Raw genomic sequence first — 17,964 nt, forward strand, 5'->3', positions numbered from 1 at the left:
GATGTAACTCAGGATCAGTAATGTAATGTATGTACATAAAGACTGCACCAGCAGAATAGTGAGTCCAGCTCTGGAGTATAATACAGGATGTAACTCAGGATCAGTAATGTAATGTATGTACACAGTGACTGCACCAGCAGAATAGTGAGTGCAGCTCTGGGGTATAATACAGGATGTAACTCAGGATCAGTAATGTAATTTATGTACCCAGTGACTGCACCAGCAGAATAGTGAGTGCAGCTCTGGAGTATAATACAGGATGTAACTCAGGATCAGTAATGTAATGTATGTACACAGTGACTGCACCAGCAGAATAGTGAGTGCAGCTCTGGAGTATAATACAGGATGTAACTCAGGATCAGTAATGTAATGTATATACACAGTGACTGCACCAGCAGAATAGTGAGTGCAGCTCTGGGGTATAATACAGGATGTAACTCCGGATCAGTAATGTAATGTATGCACACAGTGACTGCACCAGCAGAATAGCGAGTGCAGCTCTGGAGTATAGTACAGGATGTAACTCAGGATCAGTAATGTAATGTATGTACACAGTGACTGCACCAGCAGAATAGTGAGTGCAGCTCTGGAGTATAATACAGGATGTAACTCAGGATCAGTAATGTAATGTATGTACACAGTGACTGCACCAGCACAATAGTGAGTGCAGCTCTGGAGTATAATACAGGATGTAACTCAGGATCAGTAATGTAATGTATGTACACAGTGACTCACCAGCAGAATAGTGAGTGCAGCTCTGGAGTATAATACAGGATGTAACTCAGGATCAGTAATGTAATGTATATACACAGTGACTGCTCCAGCAGAATAGTGAGTGCAGCTCTGGGGTATAATACTGGAGGTAACTCAGGATCAGTAATGTAATGTATGTACACAGTGACTGCACCAGCAGAATAGTGAGTTCAGCTCTGGAGTATAATATAGGATGTAACTCAGGATCAGCAATGTAATGTATGTACACAGTGACTCACCAGCAGAATAGTGAGTGCAGCTCTGGAGTATAATACAGGAGGTAACTCAGGATCAGTAATGTAATGTATGTACCCAGTGACTGCACAAGTAGAATAGTGAGTGCAGCTCTGGGGTATAATACAGGATGTAACTCAGGATCAGTAATGTAATGTATGTACATAATGACTGCACCAGCAGAATAGTGAGTGCAGCTCTGGGGTATAATACAGGAGGTAACTCAGGATCAGTAATGTAATGTATGTACACAGTGACTACACCAGCAGAATAGTGAGTCCAGCTCTGGAGTATAATACAGGAGGTAACTCAGGATCAGTAATGTAATGTATGTACACAGTGTCTGCACCAGCAGAATAGTGAGTGCAGCTCTGGAGTATAATACAGGATGTAACTCAGGATCAGTAATGTAATGTATGTACACAGTGACTGCACCAGCAGAATAGTGAGTGCAGCTCTGGAGTATAATACAGGATGTAACTCAGGATCAGTAATGTAATGTATGTACACAGTGACTGCACCAGCAGAATAGTGAGTGCAGCTCTGGAGTATAATACAGGAGGTAACTCAGGATCAGTAATGTAATGTATGTACACAGTGACTGCACCAGCAGAATAGTGAGTCCAGCTCTGGAGTATAATACAGGATGTAACTCAGGATCAGTAATGTAATGTATGTACATAATGACTGCACCAGCAGAATAGTGAGTTCAGCTCTGGAGTATAATACAGGATGTAACTCAGGATCAGTAATGTAATTTATGTACATAATGACTGAACCAGCAGAATAGTGAGTCCAGCTCTGGAGTATAATACAGGATGTAACTCAGGATCAGTAATGTAATTTATGTACATAATGACTGCTCCAGCAGAATAGTGAGTGCAGCTCTGGAGTATAATACAGGATGTAATGTATGTACACAGTGACTCACCAGCAGAATAGTGAGTGCAGCTCTGGGGTATAATACAGGATGTAACTCAGGATCAGTAATGTAATGTATGTACACAGTGACTGCACCAGCAGAATAGTGAGTGCAGCTCTGGGGTATAATACAGGATATAACTCAGGATCAGTAATGTAATGTATGTACCCAGTGACTGCACCAGCAGAATAGTGAGTACAGCTCTGGGGTATAATACAGGATGTAACTCAGGATCAGTAATGTAATGTATGTACACAGTGACTGCACCAGCAGAATAGTGAGTGCAGCTCTGGGGTATAATACAGGATATAACTCAGGATCAGTAATGTAATGTATGTACCCAGTGACTGCACCAGCAGAATAGTGAGTGCAGCTCTGGAGTATAATACAGGAGGTAACTCAGGATCAGTAATGTAATGTATGTACCCAGTGACTGCACCAGTAGAATAGTGAGTGCAGCTCTGGGGTATTATACAGGATGTAACTCAGGATCAGTAATGTAATGTATGTACACAGTGACTGCACCAGCAGAATAGCGAGTGCAGCTCTGGAGTATAGTACAGGATGTAACTCAGGATCAGTAATGTAATGTATGTACACAGTGACTGCACCAGCAGAATAGTGAGTGCAGCTCTGGAGTATAATACAGGATGTAACTCAGGATCAGTAATGTAATGTATGTACACAGTGACTGCACCAGCACAATAGTGAGTGCAGCTCTGGAGTATAATACAGGATGTAACTCAGGATCAGTAATGTAATGTATGTACACAGTGACTCACCAGCAGAATAGTGAGTGCAGCTCTGGAGTATAATACAGGATGTAACTCAGGATCAGTAATGTAATGTATATACACAGTGACTGCTCCAGCAGAATAGTGAGTGCAGCTCTGGGGTATAATACTGGAGGTAACTCAGGATCAGTAATGTAATGTATGTACACAGTGACTGCACCAGCAGAATAGTGAGTTCAGCTCTGGAGTATAATATAGGATGTAACTCAGGATCAGCAATGTAATGTATGTACACAGTGACTGCACCAGCAGAATAGTGAGTGCAGCTCTGGAGTATAATACAGGAGGTAACTCAGGATCAGTAATGTAATGTATGTACCCAGTGACTGCACAAGTAGAATAGTGAGTGCAGCTCTGGGGTATAATACAGGATGTAACTCAGGATCAGTAATGTAATGTATGTACATAATGACTGCACCAGCAGAATAGTGAGTGCAGCTCTGGGGTATAATACAGGAGGTAACTCAGGATCAGTAATGTAATGTATGTACACAGTGACTACACCAGCAGAATAGTGAGTCCAGCTCTGGAGTATAATACAGGAGGTAACTCAGGATCAGTAATGTAATGTATGTACACAGTGTCTGCACCAGCAGAATAGTGAGTGCAGCTCTGGAGTATAATACAGGATGTAACTCAGGATCAGTAATGTAATGTATGTACACAGTGACTGCACCAGCAGAATAGTGAGTCCAGCTCTGGAGTATAATACAGGATGTAACTCAGGATCAGTAATGTAATGTATGTACATAATGACTGCACCAGCAGAATAGTGAGTTCAGCTCTGGAGTATAATACAGGATGTAACTCAGGATCAGTAATGTAATTTATGTACATAATGACTGAACCAGCAGAATAGTGAGTCCAGCTCTGGAGTATAATACAGGATGTAACTCAGGATCAGTAATGTAATTTATGTACATAATGACTGCTCCAGCAGAATAGTGAGTGCAGCTCTGGAGTATAATACAGGATGTAATGTATGTACACAGTGACTCACCAGCAGAATAGTGAGTGCAGCTCTGGGGTATAATACAGGATGTAACTCAGGATCAGTAATGTAATGTATGTACACAGTGACTGCACCAGCAGAATAGTGAGTGCAGCTCTGGGGTATAATACAGGATATAACTCAGGATCAGTAATGTAATGTATGTACACAGTGACTGCACCAGCAGAATAGTGAGTACAGCTCTGGGGTATAATACAGGAGGCAACTCAGGATCAGTAATGTAATGTATGTACCCAGTGACTGCACCAGCAGAATAGTGAGTGCAGCTCTGGGGTATAATACAGGATGTAACTCAGGATCAGTAATGTAATGTATGTACACAGTGACTCCACCAGCAGAATAGTGAGTGCAGCTCTGGAGTATAATACAGGATGTAACTCAGGATCAGTAATGTAATGTATGTACACAGTGACTCACCAGCAGAATAGTGAGTGCAGCTCTGGAGTATAATACAGGATGTAACTCAGGATCAGTAATGTAATGTATGTACACAGTGACTCACCAGCAGAATAGTGAGTGCAGCTCTGGAGTATAATACAGGAGGTAACTCAGGATCAGTAATGTAATGTATGTACACAGTGACTCACCAGCAGAATAGTGAGTGCAGCTCTGGAGTATAATACAGGATGTAACTCAGGATCAGTAATGTAATGTATGTACACAGTGACTCACTAGCAGAATAGTGAGTGCAGCTCTGGAGTATAATACAGGAGGTAACTCAGGATCAGTAATGTAATGTATGTACACAGTGACTGCACCAGCAGAATAGTGAGTGCAGCTCTGGAGTATAATACAGGAGGTAACTCAGGATCAGTAATGTAATGTATGTACACAGTGACTCACCAGCAGAATAGTGAGTGCAGCTCTGGAGTATAATACAGGAGGTAACTCAGGATCAGTAATGTAATGTATGTACACAGTGACTGCACCAGCAGAATAGTGAGTGCAGCTCTGGAGTATAATACAGGAGGTAACTCAGGATCAGTAATGTAATGTATGTACACAGTGACTCACCAGCAGAATAGTGAGTGCAGCTCTGGAGTATAATACAGGAGGTAACTCAGGATCAGTAATGTAATGTATGTACACAGTGACTGCACCAGCAGAATAGTGAGTGCAGCTCTGGAGTATAATACAGGATGTAACTCAGGATCAGTAATGTAATGTATGTACACAGTGACTGCACCAGCAGAATAGTGAGTGAAGCTCTGGAGTATAATACAGGATATAACTCAGGATCAGTAATGTAATGTATGTACACAGTGACTGCACCAGCAGAATAGTGAGTCCAGCTCTGGAGTATAATACAGGATGTAACTCAGGATCAGTAATGTAATGTATGTACACAGTGACTGCACCAGCAGAATAGTGAGTGCAGCTCTGGAGTATAATACAGGATGTAACTCAGGATCAGTAATGTAATGTATGTACACAGTGACTGCACCAGCAGAATAGTGAGTCCAGCTCTGGAGTATAATACAGGATGTAACTCAGGATCAGTAATGTATGTACACAGTGACTGCACCAGCAGAATAGTGAGTGCAGCTCTGGAGTATAATACAGGATGTAACTCAGGATCAGTAATGTAATGTATGTACACAGTGACTGCACCAGCAGAATAGCGAGTGCAGCTCTGGGGTATAATACAGGATGTAACTCAGGATCAGTAATGTAATGTATGTACACAGTGACTGCACCAGCAGAATAGCGAGTGCAGCTCTGGAGTATAATACAGGATGTAACTCAGGATCAGTAATGTATGTACACAGTGACTGCACCAGCAGAATAGTGAATGCAGCTCTGGAGTATAATACAGGATGTAACTCAGGATCAGTAATGTAATGTATGTACACAGTGACTCACCAGCAGAATAGTGAGTGCAGCTCTGGAGTATAATACAGGATGTAACTCAGGATCAGTAATGTAATGTATGTACACAGTGACTGCACCAGAAGAATAGTGAGTGCAGCTCTGGAGTATAATACAGGATGTAACTCAGGATCAGTAATGTAATGTATGTACCCAGTGACTGCACCAGCAGAATAGTGAGTGCAGCTCTGGGGTATAATACAGGATGTAACTCAGGATCAGTAATGTAATGTATGTACACAGTGACTGCACCAGCAGAATAGTGAGTGCAGCTCTGGAGTATAATACAGGATGTAACTCAGGATCAGTAATGTAATGTATGTACACAGTGACTGCACCAGCAGAATAGTGAGTGCAGCTCTGGAGTATAATACAGGATGTAACTCAGGATCAGTAATGTAATGTATGTACACAGTGACTGCACCAGCAGAATAGTGAGTGCAGCTCTGGAGTATAATACAGGATGTAACTCAGGATCAGTAATGTAATGTATGTACACAGTGACTCACCAGCAGAATAGTGAGTGCAGCTCTGGAGTATAATACAGGAGGTAACTCAGGATCAGTAATGTAATGTATGTACCCAGTGACTGCACAAGTAGAATAGTGAGTGCAGCTCTGGAGTATAATACAGGATGTAACTCAGGATCAGTAATGTAATGTATGTACACAGTGACTGCACCAGCAGAATAGTGAGTGCAGCTCTGGAGTATAATACAGGATGTAACTCAGGATCAGTAATGTAATGTATGTACACAGTGACTGCACCAGCAGAATAGTGAGTGCAGCTCTGGAGTATAATACAGGATGTAACTCAGGATCAGTAATGTAATGTATGTACACAGTGACTGCACCAGCAGAATAGTGAGTGCAACTCTGGAGTATAATACAGGATGTAACTCAGGATCAGTAATGTAATGTATGTACATAATGACTGCACCAGCAGAATAGTGAGTTCAGCTCTGGAGTATAATACAGGATGTAACTCAGGATCAGTAATGTAATGTATGTACATAATGACTGAACCAGCAGAATAGTGAGTGCAGCTCTGGAGTATAATACAGGATGTAACTCAGGATCAGTAATGTAATGTATGTATACAGTGACTGCTCCAGCAGAATAGTGAGTGCAGCTCTGGAGTATAATACAGGAGGTAACTCAGGATCAGTAATGTAATGTATGTACCCAGTGACTGCACAAGTAGAATAGTGAGTGCAGCTCTGGGGTATAATACAGGATGTAACTCAGGATCAGTAATGTAATGTATGTACACAGTGACTGCACCAGCAGAATAGTGAGTGCAGCTCTGGGGTATAATACAGGATATAACTCAGGATCAGTAATGTAATGTATGTACCCAGTGACTGCACCAGCAGAATAGTGAGTGCAGCTCTGGGGTATAATACAGGAGGTAACTCAGGATCAGTAATGTAATGTATGTACACAGTGACTGCACCAGCAGAATAGTGAGTGCAGCTCTGGAGTATAATACAGGATGTAACTCAGGATCAGTAATGTAATGTATGTACACAGTGACTGCACCAGCAGAATAGTGAGTGCAGCTCTGGAGTATAATACAGGATGTAACTCAGGATCAGTAATGTAATGTATGTACACAGTGACTACACCAGCAGAATAGTGAGTGCAGCTCTGGAGTATAATACAGGATGTAACTCAGGATCAGTAATGTAATGTATGTACACAGTGACTGCACCAGCAGAATAGTGAGTGCAGCTCTGGAGTATAATACAGGATGTAATTCAGGATCAGTAATGTAATGTATGTACACAGTGACTGCACCAGCAGAATAGTGAGTGCAGCTCTGGAGTATAATACAGGAGGTAACTCAGGATCAGTAATGTAATGTATGTACACAGTGACTGCACCAGCAGAATAGTGAGTGCAGCTCTGGAGTATAATACAGGAGGTAACTCAGGATCAGTAATGTAATGTATGTACACAGTGACTGCACCAGCAGAATAGTGAGTGCAGCTCTGGAGTATAATACAGGATATACACCCATATCCACACACATACAGTAGATCAGACTTACACCAAGTACATAACACCCATCATCCCCTCCGCGTCCCTTATTTCTGACTATTGGGGATGTAGTCCTGCGTTGCAGCTTGTGTCGGCCCTGTGGCCCCCCGCTGTAGGACCCCAGGTTGTACACATCTTTCGGTGTTCGTAGCTTATTAACCAGTGATATCCTGGCAGCCATTGTCTGAGGGATTATGGGGGACAGAAGACCCCGCTGCTTTCGGCAGCCACATAAAGCCTGAGATCGCTGCGGCTCGACGCTCCATGAAGCCTCCGCAGACATTCCAGGGCGGCAGCAATGAGGGGGATTTCGTGCCCCCCACTGGTGCTGGGACTGCCGGAGACCACCGATTCCCAGGCCCCGAGCAGCAGGTAGCGCCCCCTCCCCACAGCCGCCTTTCATAACATTACATTAAGTGTGGAGATGTCAGGTGTCCGCAGTGTGTGAGGAGACTTAAGAAGCAGTGCATTGTGGGGGATGGAGATGCTGTATACTGGGGAAATCACAACATCTCCCACAATGCACTGCAGTCAGAGGTGCCAGACACAAAGTCTGACTGCAGCTCTGGATGTGACTGGAGGGACGGCCACTCCTCCCTGTCAGGAACATATTAATGTCAGGGACATATTAACAGAATATTAGCCCCCTCTCCCATGCCCTCTGCTGTAGTGTTTGTCCAGAGATGACAATTATACAGTGTCTTAATGCAAATTATCACCACCGAGCTGTCCCACTCTGCTCAGCACAAAAGCCCCAATTAGCACACGCCTGAGAAATAGCTTATGCAAACAATGCCAGCCAAGGAGTGTTATAACTTCGTTAGGAAGCAAGCATCTTGTCTCTGAAAGACAGAGGAGGTAATTAAAACGCAGGCTTGCACTAATTTGCGTGTAACCGTGAGGCTGCTTCCCGAGCCTCAAAGGGAAATTTGCAGACGCGCTGACTCCAATGTGAACTATGAAATATTGTGAGTTCCATACGTCCGACAGTAACGGGAGCCATATGTGTAGTGACCAAATCAGCCCAGGAACGTATAGGTAGTTTTCCAGGGCTGGAACCAAAATCAGGGAGCTGTAGCGCAAAAACACCATTATGGCAGACTGCAGCTATGTGATGTGTGATATCTAAATAAAGATAAAATCATAAGGGAAATAATGGCGTAGTTAGCAAGCTTCTGCGATCAACGAGCAATGACAGAAGTTAGCGGTTTTAATAAAAATGTACAGGCTGGAGACCAGCCCACATGATGTCACCACAAGGGGCGTGTGGCCAGATCTCACCCATGGACAGTACAGACTCACTCATTGCCAGGGGGGTATAAGGATTATAAGCAACAGGTCCTGTTCAATAACAGCATAATCTGGGGAGCCCCTCCTCCAACTATATTGAATAGTCTCCGCGATCGTATAGTGCAAGTTGTCTTCTTTTATCCTGTTTTATTTGTGTAACTGCCTATGTATTTTAATGTCCCCTTTGTAACATCCTTGTATATATTTTTCCTAGACACTGCCTCCCTTTTGGATTAAATATAAAGTTTAATAGTTCTGTTTCTTTTGTTCTGTAATCGTTCCCTTTCCCGAAGCCATAGGCGTCCAGCCAGGCCTGTATTATATTTTAAACTTGGCCGGTGGTGGCAGAGAGTATTAATAATTGTGCTATCGTGAAGCTGACAGTGACCGTACGGAGGGCGTTAAACACGGATTCCAGGCTTTGGAATCGCCGAGGTGTGACGCCATACGCTCACCGATACCTACGTAGAGAGTAGTCTGGATCGCGTGCTCGTGACTCCGGACGAAAGGCGGACGGCGTGACCGCAATGGCGAGATATTGCATTATCTCCCTGGTGTCGTCCGTCTGTGTGTGTTGGAATTCCTGATACTTCCCCCCCCCCCCCCCCCACGCCGTCCACTCCTCTACTCTTATCCACACTTCCCCGCACCATCCACTCCTCTCCGCGCTGTGTCCTCCTCCCCCACTCCTCACCGTGGCGTCCACTCTTCCACTCTTATCCACTCCTCCCTGCGCCGTCCACTCCTCCTGTCTTCCCTGTGGCGTCCACTCCTCCACTTTTATCCACACTTCCCGTCGCTGTCCACTCCTCCCCGCGCCATCTATTACTCGTGTCTTCGCCGTGGCATCCACTCCTCCACTCTTATCCACTCCTCCCCGAGCCCTCCACTCCTCCTGTCTTCCCTGTGGCGTCCACTCCACCACCCTTATCCACTCCTCCCCCACGCTGTCCACTCCTCCCCGCGCCGTCCACGCTTCCCGTGGCTGTTCACGCCTAGTCTTCCCCACGCTGTCCACTCCTCCTGTCTTCCCTGTGGCGTCCACTCCTCCACTCTTATCCACTCCTCCCCGCGCCGTCCATTCCTCTCGTCTTCCCTGTGGCATCCACTCCTCCCCGTGCCCTCCACTCCTCCTCCATGCCGTCCACTCCTCCACTCTTATCCACTCCTCCCCCACGCCGTCCACTCCTCCTGTCTTCCCTGTGGCATCCACTCCTCCACTCTTATCCACTCCTCCCCCACGCCGTCCACTCCTCTCCCATGCCATCCACTCCTCCTGTCTTCCCTGTGGCATCCACTCCTATCCACTCCTCCCTGTGCCCTCCACTCCTCCTGTCTTCCCTGTGGCGTCCACTCCTCCACTCTTATCCACTCCTCCCCCACGCCGTCCACTCCTCTCCCATGCCATCCACTCCTCCTGTCTTCCCTGTGGCATCCACTCCTCCACTCTTATCCACTCCTCCCCGACCCGTCCACTCCTCCAGTCTTCCCAGTGGCGTCCACTCCTCCACTCTTATCCACTCCTCCCCGTGCCCTCCACTCCTCCCCCATGCCGTCCACTCCTCCCATCTATCCAGTGGCGTCCACTCCTCCCCCACGCCGTCCACTCCTCCACTCTTATCCACGCTTCCCGTGGCTGTTCACGCCTCTCGTCTTCCCCACGCCGTCTACTCCTCCACTCTTATCCACTCCTCCAGTCTTCCGTGGGGCCACTCCTCCACTCTTATCCACGCTTCCCGTGGCTGTTCACGCCTCTCGTCTTCCCCACGCCGTCTACTCCTCCACTCTTATCCACTCCTCCAGTCTTCCGTGGGGCCACTCCTCCACTCTTATCCACGCTTCCCGTGGCTCTTCACGCCTCTTGTCTTCCCCACGCCGTCCACTCCAACCCCGCGCCGTCCACTCCTCCACTCTTATCCACTCCTCCAGTCTTCCGTGGGGCCACTCCTCCACTCTTATCCACGCTTCCCGTGGCTCTTCACGCCTCTCGTCTTCCCCACGCCGTCCACTCCTCCCCCGCGCCGTCCACTCCTCCACTCTTATCCACGCTTCCCGTGGCTCTTCACGCCTCTCGTCTTCCCCACGCCGTCCACTCCTCCCCCGCACCGTCCACTCCTCCACTCTTATCCACGCTTCCCGTGGCTCTTCACGCCTCTCGTCTTCCCCACGCCGTCCACTCCTCCCCCGCGCCGTCCACTCCTCCACTCTTATCCACGCTTCCCGTGGCGCTTCACGCCTCTTGTCTTCCCCACGCCGTCCACTCCTCCCCCACGCCGTCCACTCCTCCAGTCTTCCATGGGGCCACTCCTCCACTCTTATCCACGCTTCCCGTGGCTCTTCACGCCTCTCGTCTTCCCCACGCCGTCCACTCCTCCCCCACGCCGTCCACTCCTCCAGTCTTCCATGGGGCCACTCCTCCAGTCTTATCCACGCTTCCCGTGGCTCTTCACGCCTCTCGTCTTCCCCACGCCGTCCACTCCTCCCCCGCGCCGTCCACTCCTCCACTCTTATCCACGCTTCCCGTGGCTCTTCACGCCTCTCGTCTTCCCCACGCCGTCCACTCCTCCCCCGCACCGTCCACTCCTCCACTCTTATCCACGCTTCCCGTGGCTCTTCACGCCTCTCGTCTTCCCCACGCCGTCCACTCCTCCACTCTTATCCACGCTTCCCGTGGCGCTTCACGCCTCTTGTCTTCCCCACGCCGTCCACTCCTCCCCCACGCCGTCCACTCCTCCAGTCTTCCATGGGGCCACTCCTCCACTATTATCCACGCTTCCCGTGGCTGTTCACGCCTCTTGTCTTCCCCACCCCGTCCACTCCTCCACTCTTATCCACGCTTTCCGTGGCTCTTCACGCCTCTTGTCTTCCCCACGCCGTCCACTCCAACCCCGCGCCGTCCACTCCTCCACTCTTATCCACGCTTCCCGTGGCTCTTCACGCCTCTCGTCTTCCCCACGCCGTCCACTCCTCCCCCGCACCGTCCACTCCTCCACTCTTATCCACGCTTCCCGTGGCTCTTCACGCCTCTCGTCTTCCCCACGCCGTCCACTCCTCCCCCGCGCCGTCCACTCCTCCACTCTTATCCACGCTTCCCGTGGCTCTTCACGCCTCTCGTCTTCCCCACGCCGTCCACTCCTCCCCCGCACCGTCCACTCCTCCACTCTTATCCACGCTTCCCGTGGCTCTTCACGCCTCTCGTCTTCCCCACGCCGTCCACTCCTCCACTCTTATCCACGCTTCCCGTGGCTCTTCACGCCTCTCGTCTTCCCCACGCCGTCCACTCCTCCCCCGCGCCGTCCACTCCTCCACTCTTATCCACGCTTCCCGTGTCGCTTCACGCCTCTTGTCTTCCCCACGCCGTCCACTCCTCCACTCTTATCCACGCTTCCCGTGGCTCTTCACGCCTCTCGTCTTCCCCACGCCGTCCACTCCTCCCCCGCACCGTCCACTCCTCCACTCATATCCACGCTTCCCGTGGCTCTTCACGCCTCTCGTCTTCCCCACGCCGTCCACTCCTCCCCAGCGCCGTCCACTCCTCCACTCTTATCCACGCTTCCCGTGGCTCTTCACGCCTCTTGTCTTCCCCACGCCGTCCACTCCTCCCCCGCACCGTCCACTCCTCCACTCATATCCACGCTTCCCGTGGCTCTTCACGCCTCTTGTCTTCCCCACGCCGTCCACTCCTCCCCCGCACCGTCCACTCCTCCACTCATATCCACGCTTCCCGTGGCTCTTCACGCCTCTTGTCTTCCCCACGCCGTCCACTCCTCCCCCGCACCGTCCACTCCTCCACTCTTATCCACGCTTCCCGTGGCTCTTCACGCCTCTTGTCTTCCCCACGCCGTCCACTCCTCCGTTCCCACAATTTCAACACCTTGCAATTTCATAAAAAAAAAAAAAAGAAATCTCAGAAATCCTTTGATTCGAAGCGTTAGGGATCCGGTGCCGCCTAATGACGGGAAATAGCTGACCTGCTGTGGGAGATATCAAAGTGGAGAAGAGTGGTCTTTTTAGATGGGTGACCCCGCAGCAGCAGCACCGCCGCCTCCCCCCGTAATATGTGCTGCTTCCTCCACGTCTGAATTAGCGCAGGTTCTGCTGCCGTCGGCAAAAGTGAAGCCGATGCCTGGAAATCATGAGACGGTAATGAGAAAATGCAGAGCCGGTGAGTGAGACTACTGCCGGGGGTGGGCCGGTACCCCCCCAGGGAGAGGCGACTACTGCCGGGGAGGGCCCGTACCCCCCCAGGGAGGGGCGACTACTGCCGGGGAGGGCCCGTACCCCCCCAGGGAGGGGCGACTACTGCCGGGGAGGGCCCGTACCCCCCCAGGGAGGGGCGACTACTGCCGGGGAGGGCCCGTACCCCCCCCAGGGAGGGGCGACTACTGCCGGGGAGGGCCCGTACCCCCCCCAGGGAGGGGCGACTACTGCCGGGGAGGGCCCGTACCACCTCAGGGCGGGGCGACTGCTGCCCCGGAGGGGCGACTACTGCCAGGGAGGGGCGACTACTGCCAGGGAGGGGCGGTACCCCCCCAGGGAGGGGCGACTGCTGCCCCGGAGAGGGGCGACTACTGCCGGAGAGGGGCGACTACTGCCGGAGAGGGGCGACTACTGCCGGAGAGGGGCGACTACTGCCGGAGAGGGCCCGTACCCCCCCAGGGAGGGGCGACTACTGCCGGGGAGGGCCCGTACCCCCCCAGGGAGGGGCGACTACTGCCGGGGAGGGCCTGTACCCCCCCCAGGGAGGGGCGACTACTGCTGGGGAGGGCCCGTACCCCCCCCAGGGAGGGGCGACTACTGCTGGGGAGGGGCGACTACTGCCAGGGAGGGTCCGTACCCCCTCAGGGCGGGGCGACTGCTGCCCCGGAGGGGCGACTACTGCCAGGGAGGGGCGACTACTGCCAGGGAGGGGCGGTACCCCCCCAGGGCGGGGCAACTGCTGCCCCGGAGAGGGGCGACTACTGCCGGAGAGGGGCGACTACTGCCAGGGAGGGGCGACTACTGCCAGGGAGGGGCGACTACTGCCGGAGAGGGGCGACTACTGCCAGGGAGGGGCGGTACCCCCCCAGGGCGGGGCAACTGCTGCCCCGGAGAGGGGCGACTACTGCCGGAGAGGGGCGACTACTGCTGGGGAGGGGCGACTACTGCTGGGGAGGGGCGACTACTGCCGGGGAGGGGCGACTACTGCAGGGGAGGGCCCGTACCCCCCCCAGGGAGGGGTGCAATCACGTGATCTGAAATTCTAGAATGAAGAATTGAGAAACAAAAAATGTATAAAATAAAAAAAGTTTTGTTTTTTTTTTTTTTATATCTCAGATTAAACATATAAATATAGAAAATATGGGGGAGGGGCACAGCCCGGGGGCGGAGGAGGGGGTCGCTGGCCGGGGCGGGGGGCACACACTGATGTCACCAATAAACACAACTCCTGATGGCGGTACACTTTATTACAGCTGGGTGGCGCTCACTGCGTGTGGGCGGAGTCCACTTCGGGTGCCGCCGCCTCCTCCAGGCCGCGGGAATCACAACCTGCAAAGAGTGAGAGGACTGTTAGCACAGCCATCATCTTCCCCTCCCCCAGAGGACTGGGCCCCGAAGACGGCTTACTGGGAGTGTAGGGGAGGGGCGCGGACTACCAGGGGGGCGCTGACACCTTCCATTAGACGTGGTCATGCTTACAGGGGTCTTGGGGCCCTTTGCTACCTCTGTTATGGCTTCCATCTCTTGGGGGTCTGTTGGAGCCAGGACCCCCATGGTCTTCTGAATGCTGTCAGTGACTAGACATATGCGTCACATTTTGTGACTGTCCTTGTCCTGCTCACGGAGCTGAGGGTCCGTCACAATGTGTCAGTGCACAGACCTCTGAACATTTCCATTCACTGACAGCAAACAGATCCTGAGCGCGGAGAGGATCAAAGCCCATAAGAGAGGGGACGACTGGCCAGAGGGTGTACCGGCGCCACCCCCCACCCCGGCGGAGCCCGATATGTGCCGGCGCCACGCCCCCCCGGCGGAGCCCGATGTGTGCCGGCGCCACCCCCCACCCCGGCGGAGCCCGATGTGTGCCGGCGCCACCCCCCACCCCGGCGGAGCCCGATGTGTGCCGGCGCCACCCCCCCACCCCGGCGGAGCCCGATGTGTGCCGGCGCCACCCCCCACCCCGGCGGAGCCCGATATGTGCCGGCGCCACGCCCCCCCGGCGGAGCCCGATGTGTGCCGGCGCCACCCCCCACCCCGGCGGAGCCCGATGTGTGCCGGCGCCACCCCCCACCCCGGCGGAGCCCGATGTGTGCCGGCGCCACCCCCCCACCCCGGCGGAGCCCGATGTGTGCCGGCGCCACCCCCCACCCCGGCGGAGCCCGATATGTGCCGGCACCACGCCCCCCCGGCGGAGCCCGATGTGTACCGGCGCCACCCCCCACCCCGGCGGAGCCCGATATGTGCCGGCGCCACGCCCCCCCCGGCGGAGCCCGATGTGTGCCGGCGCCACCCCCCCACCCCGGCGGAGCCCGATGTGTGCCGGCGCCACCCCCCCACCCCGGCGGAGCGCAATGTGTGCCGGCGCCACCCCCCACCCCGGCGGAGCCCGATGCCACCCAGCTCCTCTGCTCACCGTCTACCCTGATGGAAGGAGAGGTCGCCCTGCAGCACCTGCGCCCTCTTCTGGAGGAAGATCACCTGTGCGGAAAACCATATTAATGATCGGAGGGGCCAGCAGGGAGGAGGAGGGGGTCCGCACGAGGGCCAGCAGGGAGGAGGTGCCACACAATGCCGATCTCTGATCAGATTCAGGAGGGGTCCGTTCACATCGTATGTCCCCCAGCCGCCCCTGCTTGTCCAGTGTCTGTACAGTGCTCATTCTGCAGACCTACATTACAGGGGCTCCGCTGAGCTGTGGGGTCCGCGCATCAGCTCGTTGACCGTTTCCAGCAGCAGCACAAATGGTAAGCAGCCTGTAAATCTAGTGGTTGGAGGGGAAATTTCTTATGGGGTACTCCACGGAGGGAGCGCAGGCGTCGGCCCCTTCCTTCCCTCTCGGAGGGAGCGCGGGCGTCGGCCCCTTCCTTCCCTCTCGGAGGGAGCGCAGGCGTCGGCCCCTTCCTTCCCTCTCGGAGGGAGCGCAGGCGTCGGCCCCTTCCTTCCCTCTCGGAGGGAGCGCAGGCGTCGGCCCCTTCCTTCCCTCTCGGAGGGAGCGCAGGCGTCGGCCCCTTCCTTCCCTCTCGGAGGGAGCGCAGGCGTCGGCCCCTTCCTTCCCTCTCGGAGGGAGCGCAGGCGTCGGCCCCTTCCTTCCCTCTCGGAGGGAGCGCAGGCGTCGGCCCCTTCCTTCCCTCTCGGAGGGAGCGCAGGCGTCGGCCCCTTCCTTCCCTCTCGGAGGGAGCGCAGGCGTCGGCCCCTTCCTTCCCTCTCGGAGGGAGCGCAGGCGTCGGCCCCTTCCTTCCCTCTCGGAGGGAGCGCAGGCGTCGGCCCCTTCCTTCCCTCTCGGAGGGAGCGCAGGCGTCGGCCCCTTCCTTCCCTCTCGGAGGGAGCGCAGGCGTCGGCCCCTTCCTTCCCTCTCGGAGGGAGCGCAGGCGTCGGCCCCTTCCTTCCCTCTCGGAGGGAGCGCAGGCGTCGGCCCCTTCCTTCCCTCTCGGAGGGAGCGCAGGCGTCGGCCCCTTCTTTCTCGGAGGGAGCGCCGGCGTCGGCCCCTTCCTTCCCTCTCGGAGGGAGCGCGGGCGTCGGCCCCTTCCTTCCCTCTCGGAGGGTGCGCGGGCGTCGGCCCCTTCCTTCCCTCTCGGAGGGTGCGCGGGCGTCGGCCCCTTCCTTCCCTCTCGGAGGGAGCGCGGGCGTCGGCCCCTTCCTTCCCTCTCGGAGGGAGCGCGGGCGTCGGCCCCTTCCTTCCCTCTCGGAGGGAGCGCGGGCGTCGGCCCCTTCCTTCCCTCTCGGAGGGAGCGCGGGCGTCGGCCCCTTCCTTCCCTCTCGGAGGGAGCGCGGGCGTCGGCCCCTTCCTTCCCTCTCGGAGGGAGCGCGGGCGTCGGCCCCTTCCTTCCCTCTCGGAGGGAGCGCGGGCGTCGGCCCCTTCCTTCCCTCTCGGAGGGAGCGCGGGCGTCGGCCCCTTCCTTCCCTCTCGGAGGGAGCGCGGGCGTCGGCCCCTTCCTTCCCTCTCGGAGGGAGCGCGGGCGTCGGCCCCTTCCTTCCCTCTCGGAGGGAGCGCGGGCGTCGGCCCCTTCCTTCCCTCTCGGAGGGAGCGCGGGCGTCGGCCCCTTCCTTCCCTCTCGGAGGGAGCGCGGGCGTCGGCCCCTTCCTTCCCTCTCGGAGGGAGCGCGGGCGTCGGCCCCTTCCTTCCCTCTCGGAGGGAGCGCGGGCGTCGGCCCCTTCCTTCCCTCTCGGAGGGAGCGCGGGCGTCGGCCCCTTCCTTCCCTCTCGGAGGGAGCGCGGGCGTCGGCCCCTTCCTTCCCTCTCGGAGGGAGCGCGGGCGTCGGCCCCTTCCTTCCCTCTCGGAGGGAGCGCAGGCGTCGGCCCCTTCCTTCCCTCTCGGAGGGTGCGCAGGCGTCGGCCCCTTCTTTCTCGGAGGGAGCGCCGGCCCCTTCCTTCCCTCTCGGAGGGAGCGCAGGCGTCGGCCCCTTCCTTCCCTCTCGGAGGGAGCGCAGGCGTCGGCCCCTTCCTTCCCTCTCGGAGGGAGCGCCGGCGTCGGCCCCTTCCTTCCCTCTCGGAGGGAGCGCCGGCGTCGGCCCCTTTCTTCCCTCTCGGAGGGAGCGCGGGCGTCGGCCCCTTCCTTCCCTCTCGGAGGGAGCGCAGGCGTCGGCCCCTTCCTTCCCTCTCGGAGGGAGCGCAGGCGTCGGCCCCTTTCTTCCCTCTCGGAGGTAGCGCAGGCGTCGGCCCCTTCCTTCCCTCTCGGAGGTAGCGCCGGCGTCGGCCCCTTCCTTCCCTCTCGGAGGGAGCGCAGGCGTCGGCCCCTTCCTTCCCTCTCGGAGGGAGCGCAGGCGTCGGCCCCTTCCTTCCCTCTCGGAGGGAGCGCAGGCGTCGGCCCCTTCCTTCCCTCTCGGAGGGAGCGCAGGCGTCGGCCCCTTC

At 54.5% G+C, this 17,964-nt stretch overlaps 1 protein-coding gene across 1 annotated transcript in view; it reads right to left on the reverse strand.

The window, feature by feature from the left end:
* Positions 1–14,311: 14,311 nt before the first annotated feature.
* The window catches only part of LOC141245906 (centrosomal protein of 112 kDa-like), a gene marked incomplete at its 5' end in the record, with an annotated part of 41,824 nt that continues 38,171 nt past the window's right edge, over positions 14,312–17,964 (reverse strand). Inside the window, 2 exons of the mRNA XM_073669099.1 lie at positions 14,312–14,445; positions 15,530–15,594. Of these exons, the coding sequence (XP_073525200.1) occupies positions 14,439–14,445; positions 15,530–15,594 (72 nt within the window). The remainder of the gene's footprint in view (positions 14,446–15,529; positions 15,595–17,964) is intronic.

This window comes from Phyllobates terribilis, unplaced genomic scaffold (genome assembly GCF_046119375.1).
Source record: "Phyllobates terribilis strain yellow unplaced genomic scaffold, ASM4611937v1 Scaffold_2312__1_contigs__length_143223, whole genome shotgun sequence".
In the NCBI taxonomy this organism is placed as follows: domain Eukaryota; kingdom Metazoa; phylum Chordata; class Amphibia; order Anura; family Dendrobatidae; genus Phyllobates; species Phyllobates terribilis.